Raw genomic sequence first — 12,405 nt, 5'->3', positions numbered from 1 at the left:
CCAGGTTCAAGTGATTCTCCTGCCTCAGCATCCCTAGTAGCTGGGGTTACAGGCATGTGCCACCACGCCCAGCCAATTTTGTATTTTTAGTAGAGACAGGGTTTCTCCATGTTGATCAGGCTGGTCTCAAACTCCCGACCTCAGGTGATCCACCCGCTTCGGCCTCCCAAATTGCTGGGATTACAGGCATGAGCCACCACATCTGGCCAGAGGCAGGGTCTTGCTATGTTGCCCAGTCGGGTCTTGAACTCCTGGGCTCAAGGGATTCTCCTGCTTTGGCCCCCCAAAATTCTGTTATTACAGGCGTCAGCCGCAATGCCTGGCCAAAACACACTTTTAAACTTTGAGTGAGGACTGAGGAATTTGCATCTCAACTCTGTGACTTATTCACTGTCCCCTAACACTGCCACCCGTTATCCAACAAGTTACGTAAGCTATTCTTTCTCCCTCTGTGAACGGTATAACAGTCCTATAATTCCTTGGGTTATTGGCTTATTGTGCATGTTTCGTGAGATGATGCAAGTATAGCCCTTGGGAGCCTCCCTGATTGGTAAGCTTTGTATTTGTATTCTTTCTGATAGTGCTTCACTTAGTAACTGATCAGTTGCCACAGTGTATTCTGCAATAAGTATTTTATTAAACAGTATACGTGAAGACATTGCTGAGAGTGCTAAAACCTTGCCATGCTTCTGTGTGTGCTCTTTGTTTAGGAGCAGAGTCAAAGCCAGCTGCTACCACACGCTCTTCTGGAGGAGGAGGAGGAGGTGGTGGTGGTGGAAAACGAGGTGGCAAGAAAGATGATTCTCACTGGTGGTCCAGGTTCCAGAAGGTTTGATGCTATACATTGTGTGAACTTTGAGGTTACGATGGTGGCCCAGAGAAGGTTGGGAGGCATTAGTAGTGTTGGAGGGATGTGTGTCTCACAGAGCAGAGATCGTGTTGTGGAATGTAGTTCTTCACAGAAGCTGTCTCGCTCTCTGCCCAGGGTGACTTTCCATGGGATGACAAGGATTTCAGGATGTTCTTCCTCTGGACTTCTCTGTTCTGGGGTGGAGTCATGTTTTACTTCCTGCTCAAGAGATCCGGGAGAGAAATCACTTGGAAGGACTTTGTCAATAACTATCTTTCAAAAGGAGTAGTAAGTATTTTATGGGATTGGTGGCTGTTGTGGTTCAAAGGTGAGATGAATCAGGTTAGACGAAAGAAGTGATAGCAGGTTAACCTGGCTCATCCATTGTAAAGTTATTTTCACTCAGATTTTTCTGATGCTGAGAAGTACTGCAATCAGAGAAAGCCGTGTTTTGACCTGGTGTCCTCACATTTACCCCCAAATTCTTTTACTTCACTATCTCCCAGAACTGGGTTTTGGCACCACTGCTTCTGACCGTGGTCTTGGCAGTCCTCTGCTTGTGTGCTTTTCTCTCGTGCCCTCAGCTGCCTCTGCTCTGTGCTGTCGTGTGCCAGCGTCTTTGGGCTCTTTGTGGGTCTTTACTATGTTTAGTCACCTGCAGGCTTGGCAGCTAATCAGAGTGTGTCGAGTCAGAGCAGATGGAGCTCTAAGGGAGAGCCAGGTGGGCGTGTGGTCCCTGCCATTTCTCTGTCTGCGGAGCAGCCTTTGTTACTGCTTGCTGGGCTTGCTCACGTGTGACCATATTCACCACAACCAATGGGAAATAAGTAAGACCATATTTCAGCGTATTTAAGATGCTATTGATTGTAAGACACGTGGTATTTTATAAGTTGCTAAGACAAATCTAATAAGAGGCTGATGAAATTATGACATGCCATCAATTATAAAATGGATCTGCATTTCTGATGTTAAAATATGAAAAACGTGTGTCTTAGAATTGGTGCAGTATAGTGATGGACACCAGGATCAGGCCTGCTGTGTAGCCTTGGGGAAACCCCTTAACCTCTTAATACTCGGGTTTTCGTCCATGAAATGGATAAAGTAAGATGACATTAATACTTACTGAGGTAGTGTGAAGAATTTAAATGCTTTCTAAAGGTTGTACAGGAAGGCAGGGATGTAAGAAATGGTGATCTACTCAGATGGGCAGCTGCCGCTGTGCTCAGAGCTGAAGTGGACTGAGATTAACTTCAGTTTATGTTTCCCCTGGAAGTTGCAAACCTTCAATGGGCTCCAGAGTTCCTAAATGCTTACATTGGACACATCCTGCCTGTACCGTTGTCCTGTGTGTAGGGAGATGGGTTCCTGGTGCTTCCTATGCCACCATCTTCCCAGAGTCCTCTTATCTAGTCGGATTTTTGAAACGTGTTTATCTCATGAAAGTGAGGATCTTTTACGTGTCATTCTCAGATGTAGTGGGGACTCCCACTCAGAAGCTGCTCAGAAGCAGTGGTCATCGCGTGTGCACTGGGCTGCAGCCGTCCTTCGGATTGGGACGGCAGGGCCTCGAGGCGGCTTCTACATAGTTCCAGCTCCTCCTGACCCTCTGGCTCTGGCATTAGTCTGCTGTCTTCCCATCAGGGGTCTGTGGGATGGAGCCGTGCCAGTCATTCCTCTCTGACAGAGACTGCCTTTGAAAACAGTCACTCCCCGATTCCAGCCCCTCTGGGGTTGCTCTGGGGCTCCCTTGCTTTTTGTCATTCTTGCCTTCCAGACTTGCTGACAAAGCAAGCAGTGGGAAATACGCACATCCCAGAGTGCGCCTGCTCCTGAATCAGCTACAGTCCTTGGGGTGTGGTGTGTAACAGTGTTATTAAGAATCCTATGTAGGCTGGCCATGGTGGCTCCTACCTGTAATCCCTGCACTTTGGAAGCTGAGGTGGGAGGATCACTTGAATCTAGGAGTTTGAGACCAGCCTGGGGAATGTAGGGAGACCCCATCTCTACAAAGAAATATAAAAAAATTGGCCACTTGTGGTGGCTTGCACTCTTGGTCCCAGCTACTCAGGAAGCTGAGGTGGGAGGATCTGTTGTTCCCAGAGAGGTTGAGGCTGCAGTGAGCTGATTGCGCTACTACACTCCAGCCTGAGTGAGAGCCTGTCTAAAAAAAAAATGTAAAAAGATCCTATGTAATTAGGTGATTCAATTTAAAAAACAAACTATTTTATATTTATAGAGTGACAAAAATTAAAAAGTCTTATACTACCAAATGTTGGTATGTCCTATAGTGCAATAGTCTATGTCCTGTAGAGCAATAGTAATATTTTGCTCATGGCAATGTAAATTCAGGAGCCATTTTGGAGAGCAATTTGGCAATATCTGGTAAAGTTGAAGGTACGTATACCCTGCAATCCAGCATTAGTGTATCTATCTACAGGTATGTTTCCTGGAGAAATTTTTTAAGATGTGCCCACAAAGATAGATATGGGAATGTTCATGACAGCATTGCTTGTGAGAAATGTGTAACAGCCTAGCTGTCTATTAACAGGAGGATGGATCAGTAGCTTGGGTGTGGTCATAGCATGGCATACCCCGCAGTACGGAAGTGTCAGCTTGCATAAACCTCACAAATGCAATGTTGAAGGGAAAAAGAAAGTTGTAGAAGGATACTTATATATAAAACAAGACCATTTTTAAAGTTTAAAAACAGGCAAAAGGGAATATGCATATCGTGTAGGATTACCTTCATGTATAGTGCAAGTAGAAGGATGTGGTTTGGGCAGTGCAGCCCGTAAGTGAGAGCATGGTCCCCTTTGGGAGGGGCCGTGCCTGGGAGCTTCCGCAGAATTAGAGGTGGGAATGTGGGGGCATCCTTATCTGATTCTTTATTCTTTCCTTGTATGGCTGAAACATCATATGCATTTTAAACGAGCTTAAGAGTATCTCAAGTATTTTCTGTGAATTTATGTGTGAATTTATTTTTAAAATTCTAGGTAGACAGACTGGAAGTCGTCAACAAGCGTTTTGTTCGAGTGACCTTTACACCAGGAAAAACTCCTGTTGATGGGGTAAATCATTTTATTAATTGATGTGAATTAGTTGTAAATTAGCTTTTCAGATTTAAAGCTGAAAGGAAAACCTGCCTCACGCTATAGGAGTTATACGCACCAGATCTGTCACAACTGGGCAGTGTGGCGGGGTGATCTCACTAACATCAGTGGAAATGGGAATGTTGTGTATGCATTAGTGATACAGGGATTGGGTCAGTGTTTTGTTTTGTTTCTGATGATCATTTTGACTACATTTAGGAGACAGTGAGTGAAATCCCAGTTTTCAGTATTCCAGAATAGTCTATGACTTTTCAAGACTGAGAAGTAGTTATTTGATTAGGAAAAAAATTTAAAATCTCAATTGCCTGTGTTTTGAGACAGCTTTTATCAAATTAGTTTAAAAGCATCTCCACCATCTCGTAACCATTTTGTGATATTGTTTTAATTTCCATTTGATTTCCTATTTTAAAAATAGTTTGTATTTCCTCTCCAACTAGTCTGGAGTATACTTCCAGAGACCCCAGAGCAAGCTGAATGCATTGAGGGAATTCTGGAGGGAGCGGAGAGAGGTGAAGCTGAGGCTCCCAGGACTTGCCAAGCTCTTAGGATAATTGTGTTTCACCATTTTCTAGCCATCCCGCCTGGACAGGGCAGCAGTTAAGGACAACTAGAAGTGATGGTGACCGTATCTCTCTGTTTAATAGCATGTCAGCAAATAGCAGAGTATCTGTAAAGTCATAGGGCTCTGGTGTTGCCCTGTGTTTGGGAAAGGTATTTTAATTGTCTTGATTTCCCCCCATTCTCTCTACCTAATTATGCAATACCTATTAATAACCATGCTTTATCTTCAGACTTTAGTGCTAGGATTTAAGTTGGTACTTTGTTATGAGGCCAGTGGGCAATGTGTGTTCTAGCACTGTGGGAAGCACGCACACACCCATCCGTCTGCGTCTAGGAAGGAAGCCTAGGGAGAATGTAGGGATGTGTGTGAGATGTCTCTGCGAGGACGTCCTCTCACACATTGTACGTAGCAAAAAATGAGAAATAATCCAGAGGCCCATGCCAGGCACTGGGTTAACAGGGAATCCTTGTTCCGTGTCTGTTTCCGTGTGAGCAGTTGTCCTTGGGGGCAGGGCTGTCCCTAGGGGCAATTTTGACATTGGCGGAAACTTGTTTTCCAGTGTTGGCATGCACGAGCATTTATGTGTTGAAATTCATACCGTTGTATATAAAGTGCTTTCTTTGTGTTTCTCTTTTATATTACAGTTAAGGTTTATGTTGATTTCTTTTCAAAATTGTATTTCAAGATTATAAAGGTGGTATTTACAGTCTTGAGGGACAGGCCTGAAATGCTGATGCTGTTTGTGTCTGAATGTTGGGGTTATGGATGTCTTTGCTTTCTTTACGTGCATATCCCGAGTTTTTATAGAGAACGTATATTACCTGCTTTCTAAAGACTTCTTGTTTTGAGCTTTCAGAAACAGATTTTCAGTGTCCTGCTGTGAATGGAGCAGCAGTGCTGCACACACACAGGCTTTAGCCTCACATCAGTTCTACTCTTGACTGGTAGATGGCTTACCTTCTGTATGACAGTAGAGAAGGGCTTAATGCTTAAATGAGATAGGGTCAGTCGGTGGTTTTCAAATTTTAGTGTGCATAAGAATTATCTGGAAAGCTATTAAAACTTGAGTCCTGGGACCCCACCCCCGCAGAGGTTGTTATCTAGAGTGTGTTCTGAGACTCTGCATTTCCAACATGCTCCTGGGTGGTACCGTGCTGGTCCTGGGTTCACACTACTGTGATGGGAGCCAGGCATTTGGCCTGTTGCCCAGTTGATAGCAGGGGCTGAGTTAGGGAACGTTCCATCCTTTGTGGTTAATCTATTCTGAGCAGGTTTTGGGGCTTTGTAACCATGTGAATTTTGTATCTTTGTCAGTGAATAATTTACCAAATAATGCTATGTTGTTACATAATATAAAACTTACTCTTCATCCTTTATTTTTAGATTCTTGGAGAGAAATACCACAGTGATGTTCCTCACTCAGTGACACTGGTGGGAAGGACGTTCCTCACTCAGTGACACTGGTGGGAAGGACGTTCCTCACTCAGTGACACTGGTGGGAAGGACATGTGATGACATGTTGCTCTCTTACGAGGGCTTTGCTTTTTTGTTCGTTTTTTGAGACGGAGTCTCACTTTGTCACCCAGGCTGGAGTGCAGTGGCGCCATCTTGGCTCACCGCAACCTCGGCCTCCTGGGTTCAAGCAGTTCTCTGCCTCAGCCTCCCGAGTAGCTGGGATTACAGGTGCCTGCCACCGTGCTTGGCTAATTTTTTGTATTTTTAGTAGAGACAGGGTTTCACCATCTTGGCCAGCCTGGTCTTGAACTCCTGACATCGTGATTCACCCGCCTTGGTCTCCCAAAGTGTTGGGATTACAGGCGTGAGTCACCACGCCCGGCCTTGTTTTTTGTTTTGAAATGGAGTCTCACTCTGTCGCCCAAGCTGGAATGTAGTGGCACAGTCTTGGCTCACTGCAACCTGTGCCTCCCGGGTTCAAGCCTCCCAAGTAGCTGGGCCTATAGGCAGATGCCACCATGCCTAGCTAATTTTTGTGTTTTTAGTAGCGACAGCCCGAGACCATGGTGGCCAGGCTGGTCTCAAACTCCTCACCTCAGGTGATCTGCCGCCTGGGCCTCCCAAAGTGCTGGGATTACTGGCCACTGTGCCCAGCGTCTCTAATGAGTTTTATATCTTAGACTTACTGTTTTGATTTTAAAAATACTTTTTTTAAAAAAGATGATTGCAGATTAAAGGAGAAACAGTTTTTTGTACTATAAAATGGAGTTAATACATGCGCAGTGCTTGAAATGGGGTCTTTTAGCTAGTGAACTCCATAAATGTGAGCTTTAACATCAGTGTCATCATGGTTGTGCAGAGGCGATGTGACACTGTGGTTAGGACACTGGTTCAGGAGCCAGACTGTCTGGGTTCAGATCCCAGCCGCTTATTTTGTGTGTGATCGTGAGAGTTTTCTCATCTGAAGAATGGGAGCAGGAGTCAGGGCTCATGTTCACTCAGTACAATAGGAAATAATTACGTGCTGGTTGGTAGAATAGCCTTGACCTGGCCCCTCAGGCATCGCTGTGCTGGGCCCTCTGGGTCTCTGCTGCTCCAGGGAATAAAGAGGGAGCGCCGGGCACAGCAGGCACATCTGTTCCAGGTGCACAGTGGGGGTGCGGTGTTCGGATTTTGAACATCATCCTCGGTGATGGCACCTGCTTCTTTGGATGGTCCTCAGGATTGAATGAACTAATGCATCGAAAGAGCCCAGAACAATGCGTAGCACTTGGTACACACCCAGTAAACTTTAGTTCTTATCACTCTTTCACAGTAGTTTTAAATTTGGGGATAGGGAGCTAAAATAAAATACCTAGGGAATGGAGGAAGGGGAAAATAATGCATATTTATCTTAAAAAGGATTATGTTTTCAAATAGGTTTTTCAGTCTGGTTTTTGAGTTTATAATTTTAGAGCCACTGAGATATTGCTGCTAAAGAAATGCTTATTTGCCAAGAATTGCCAAGTGTTCTCAGTGATTAGAGTGTGGTTTAGTCACCACATTATTAAAGCCAAATTTTTATTAGTGTTTTTTCTTTATAAATTTTCAGTATATCTCAAAAATTCTTAAAAAGTTGAAGCCTTTAGTGAATTGAACCTTTTAGTTTCACTTCATTCTTAGGGTATTTGTTTTTCTGTTTTTATAGCAATACGTTTGGTTTAACATTGGCAGTGTGGATACCTTTGAACGGAATCTGGAAACTTTACAGCAGGAACTGGGCATAGAAGGAGAAAACCGGGTGCCTGTTGTCTACATTGCTGAAAGTGATGGGTAATCTCAAAGATAATATTTTGGAGACTGTTTTCTGTGCTGCTATGGTTCACTGTGTTTTGTCCCTGCGTGCAGGGCTACACATTCTATTCTCAAACAGACCTTTCTCAATGTGGCCAGATTTTAAAAAAACTATTAGTAACTCACTCGTTTTTGCACATGACTCATTCATTTTCTTGTGTTTTTGAGATGGAGTTTCGCTCTGTCGCCCAGGCTGGAGTATAGTGGTGGGATCTTGACTCACTGCAACCTTTGCCCCCACTCCAGTTCAAGCAGTTCTCCTGCCTCAAGCTCCTGAGTAGCTGGGCTTATAGACCCCTGCCACCATGCCCAGCTAATTTTTGTATTTCTAGTAGAGACAGGGATTCACCTTGTTGGCCAGGCTGGTCTCAAACTCCTGACTTCAGGTGATCCACCCGCCTCAGCCTCCCAAAGTGCTGGGATTACAGGCGTGAGCCACCACGCCTGGCTTTTTATTTTTATTTTTATTTTTTTGATTCATTCATTTTCTACACATTTATACTTACCTTGATTAAGCAGTGGTTTGGGGTATTAACATTCAATGCATTGACCTTTGGAAGGATTTTAGCATAAAGAACCCCTTTGTATCAAAGAATGGCATTCCCATCTTTGAACTGTCATTTATGTTTATATTTCACAGAGTTTTCCAGGATTTTTAGGTGATTCTTCTCTCATCAGAACTTCTTCGGCCGGGTGCGGTGGCTCAAGCCTGTAATCCCAGCACTTTGGGAGGCCGAGACGGGCGGATCATGAGGTCAGGAGATCGAGACCATCCTGGCTAACACGGTGAAACCCCGTCTCTACTAAAAATACAAAAAACTAGCCGGGGGAGGTGGCGGGCGCCTGTAGTCCCAGCTACTCCGGAGGCTGAGGCAGGAGAATGGCGGGAACCCGGGAGGCGGAGCTTGCAGTGAGCTGAGATCCGGCCACTGCACTCCAGGCCAGGAGACACAGCAAGACTCCGTCTCAAAAAAAAAACAAAAAAAAACTTCTTCTTTGGGGGTTGTCTTTAATAAGACCATGCTAGTAACCCCACGTAAAGTCTGGGCAGATGCTCCATTTATTTCAAGAGTTGTTTGCCGTGGAACTTAGTTGGGAATTCTGTTGCCTTCGAAAGACACTTGCAAGTTACCCTCATTTGTATTAAGTGCAGAAGGTACACCTTGATGTAGCTATATGTGTTGATATTGATACCTTGCACCACATGTGAAAGCCGGAGGTGAGCAGCCAGTCCTAACCCATGTTGCGCTGTGTGTCCCCAGCTCTTTTCTGCTGAGCATGCTGCCCACAGTGCTCATCATTGCCTTCCTGCTCTACACCATCCGAAGAGGGCCCGCTGGCATCGGCCGGACAGGCCGAGGGATGGGCGGACTCTTCAGTGTCGGAGAAACCACCGCCAAGGTCTTAAAGGATGAGATTGATGTGAAGTTCAAAGATGTGGCTGGCTGTGAGGAGGCCAAGCTAGAGATCATGGAATTTGTGAATTTCTTGAAAAACCCAAAGCAGTATCAAGACTTAGGAGCAAAAATCCCAAAGGTAAAATGAAGTTTTAGAAGATTAACTTTTCGAAGTGTTTCTTGATCTCTGGAGTTACAATTTTATGAAGTTTGATTACTTACTATACATAGCTGTTTTCCTGTCGTTCCTCTTTCTCAGCTCACTAGGGTAGCCTCTGCCCAACTCGAGGATCGTTTTGGGTCAGGTTTTCTGTGTGAATGTGTCTTGTATAGTGTACGTGTTCCTGAAAACATCTGTGTTACCTCCTGGTGGAAGACTTTTCTTGATTCGTTTTCCCTCGTCCTCCAGTCTGATTGAGATGCCCTGTCTCTCAGCAACTGTAGGCCTGCAGTAGCTCACTGACCGTGTCACACGCTGCTTCACCCAGTGTCCCTTCGAGGGAGGAATGTGGACTGTGCTGGTGGTGGGCTGTACCCTATAGGGCTTGGTGCCCGTAGGGCTAGGCGTGGGACAGTAACTTCATATTTGTTAAATGGATCAGCTATTAAGTAAATTAATAAAAAGTGAATGAATAAAAACTGGCCAGGTGCAGTGGCTCACACCTGTAATCCCAGCACCTTGGGAGGCCGAGGCGGGCAGATCACAAGGTCAGGAGATCGAGACCATCCTGTGAATAGTGAAACCCTGTCTCTACTAAAAATACAAAAAATTAGCTGGGTGTGGTGGCGGGCACCTGTAGTCCCAGTTACTCGGCACGCTGAGGCGGAAGAATGGCTTGAACTCAGGAGGTGGAGCTTGCAGTGAGCCGAGATCGTGCCAGTGTTCTCCAGCCTGGGCGACAGAGCGAGACTCTGTCTCAAAAAAAATAATAAAATAAAAATAAAAATGTATATTTCTTTTTTCTTCTTTTTTTTTTTTGAGACGGAGTCTCGCTCTGTTGCCCAAGCTGGAGTGCAGTGGCCGGATCTCAGCTCACTGCAAGCTCTGCCTCCAGGGTTTATGCCATTCTCCTGCCTCAGCCTCCCAAATAACTGGGACTACAGGCGCCCGCCACCTCGCCCGGCTAGTTTTTTGTATTTTTTAGTAGAGACAGGGTTTCACCGTGTTAGCCAGGATGGTCTCGGTCTCCCGACCTTGTGATCCTCCCATCTCGGCCTCCCAAAGCGCTAGAATTACAGTCTTGAGCCACCGCACCCGGCCTGTATATTTCTTTTTAAAGTTCATTAATAAATTTTACTTTAAAGGAATCCTTTGAAAGATAATCATTATTTCCTTGATTTTTATGTGTTGCTTCTATGGATAAAAAGTCATATTTTATGAATTTATAACTTACTTAGTATCCATCTGCATCATACCTAGCTGACTATTATATTAGTTGTGTAGGGCCAGGTGTGGTGGCTCACGCCTGTAATCCCAGCACTTTGGGAGGCCGAGGTGGGTGGATCACCTGAGGTCAGGAGTTCGAGACTAGCCTGGCCAATGTGGTGAAACCCCATTTATACTAAAAATACAAACAATTAGCTGAGCATGGTGGTGTGTGCCTGTAATCCCAGCTGCTTAAGAGACTGAGGCAGGAGAATCGCTTCAACCTGGGAGGCGGAGGTTGCAGTGAGCCAAGATCTTGCCATTACACTCCAGCCTGGGCAACAAGAGTGAAACTCCATCTCAAAAAAAAAAAAAGTGTATTGTTTGAGCAAACACATTCTTTCTTTATAGTTAAGTTCATCATTGGTCGTTAGATTTCTACTTCATTTGTGAAACTTTTAAAGACGAAAAGCAAAATTTTAAAAATACTTTAAGGTTTTATTACAAAGCCTAGAAGAAATATCATTTGACCGTATTATCTACCTCCTCACAGTATTTGGTTATGGTAATGTAGTAGTATGTCTATTTATAAATAAGAGAGGACACTGTTTGTGGGTGGTCAGTGGAAATAATTTCACAGTTAGGTTTTAAGTTGCATGTCCAACCATGCTAAAAATGTACTGATTTGTTGGGTGTATTAATTATTTGAAGTTGGGTGTATTATTAGAAGTTGTATTAATTATTAGAAGGTGTATTAATTATCAGAAGTTGGGTGTATTAATTATTTGAGCTCAAAAACTAATTTTACTTGTAAAGAGTGAAAGAATTACAGGAATCAGAAGTGTGGTGTTTGTGTCTTCTTGAATTATTTAAGTAAACCTTAGCGGGTTTATTAGTATATTCCTAGCCTAAGTCGCCCTTTACATACCGTTGGATTAAAGGTCTAAAAATCAGCACTAGGAAAAAAAGGAAATACTTTAAATTTCATGTTATTACCAAATTTTTTGAAACAAAATTATTTTTGGTAATCTTATTCTTACTAATATAAAAATGTTCTACCATAGCACAAATGTTTAATATTTAATGTATATCAATAAGATTTAGAGACAGAGTTATATCTTGGCATTATTTGCAGATACACAATTTACTTTTCTGAAATTCTCATTAAATGTAATTTCTTTTTTCATATCTGAAGGGTGCCATTCTCACTGGTCCTCCAGGCACTGGGAAGACGCTGCTAGCTAAGGCCACAGCCGGAGAAGCCAATGTCCCCTTCATCACCGTTAGTGGATCCGAGTTTTTGGAGATGTTCGTTGGTGTGGGCCCAGCTAGAGTGAGTCTCATTCTGTTCTGATGGTGCAGCTTCCTTACACCCACCACTTCCCCACAGCTGGGAGGACTTGCTAGAGATGGCCCTTCCCCCGGAGTGCTAGAGTGACCTCTCACCAGTCCATGGCCTGAGCTCTCCTCCAGGCCTAAGCCTTCAGCAAGGCCTATGACTTCTACCCCACCTTCCCTTGCACCAGCTAGGACTGTAGTCTGCTACCTATATTAGACCAATTGCAAGAATTGATGGCTCGGCGCGGTGACTCCTGCCTGTAATCCCAGCACTTTGGGAGGTTGAAGTGGGCGGAACGCTTGAAGTTAGAAGTTCGAGACCAGCGCGGCCAACATGGTGAAACCCTGTCTCTGCCAGAAATAGAAAAATCAGCCAGGCGTGGTCGTACATGCGTATGATCCCAGCTATTTCGGAGGCTGAGGCAGGAGTATCTCTTGAACCCAGGCGGCAGAAGTTGCAGTGAACTGAGATCACACCACTGCATTCCAGCCTG

General features: G+C 44.4%; 1 protein-coding gene across 5 annotated transcripts in view; it reads left to right on the top strand.

Annotated features, from left to right (window-relative positions):
- Positions 1-12,405, top strand: part of AFG3L2 (AFG3 like matrix AAA peptidase subunit 2) — a 76,249-nt gene that overhangs the window by 47,028 nt on the left and 16,816 nt on the right. For all 5 annotated transcript variants that reach the window (XM_026455985.2, XM_031934506.1, XM_026455983.1 and 2 more), the window contains 6 exons: positions 711-829; positions 986-1,138; positions 3,844-3,918; positions 7,665-7,789; positions 9,073-9,346; positions 11,769-11,906. In XM_026455985.2, the coding sequence (XP_026311770.1) occupies positions 711-829; positions 986-1,138; positions 3,844-3,918; positions 7,665-7,789; positions 9,073-9,346; positions 11,769-11,906 (884 nt within the window). The remainder of the gene's footprint in view (positions 1-710; positions 830-985; positions 1,139-3,843; positions 3,919-7,664; positions 7,790-9,072; positions 9,347-11,768; positions 11,907-12,405) is intronic.

The sequence above is a fragment of the Piliocolobus tephrosceles genome, chromosome 18, assembly GCF_002776525.5.
Source record: "Piliocolobus tephrosceles isolate RC106 chromosome 18, ASM277652v3, whole genome shotgun sequence".
Lineage (NCBI taxonomy): Eukaryota > Metazoa > Chordata > Mammalia > Primates > Cercopithecidae > Piliocolobus > Piliocolobus tephrosceles.
Note: the sequence above shows the minus strand (reverse complement) of the source record. Positions and strands in the feature narration are given on the sequence as shown.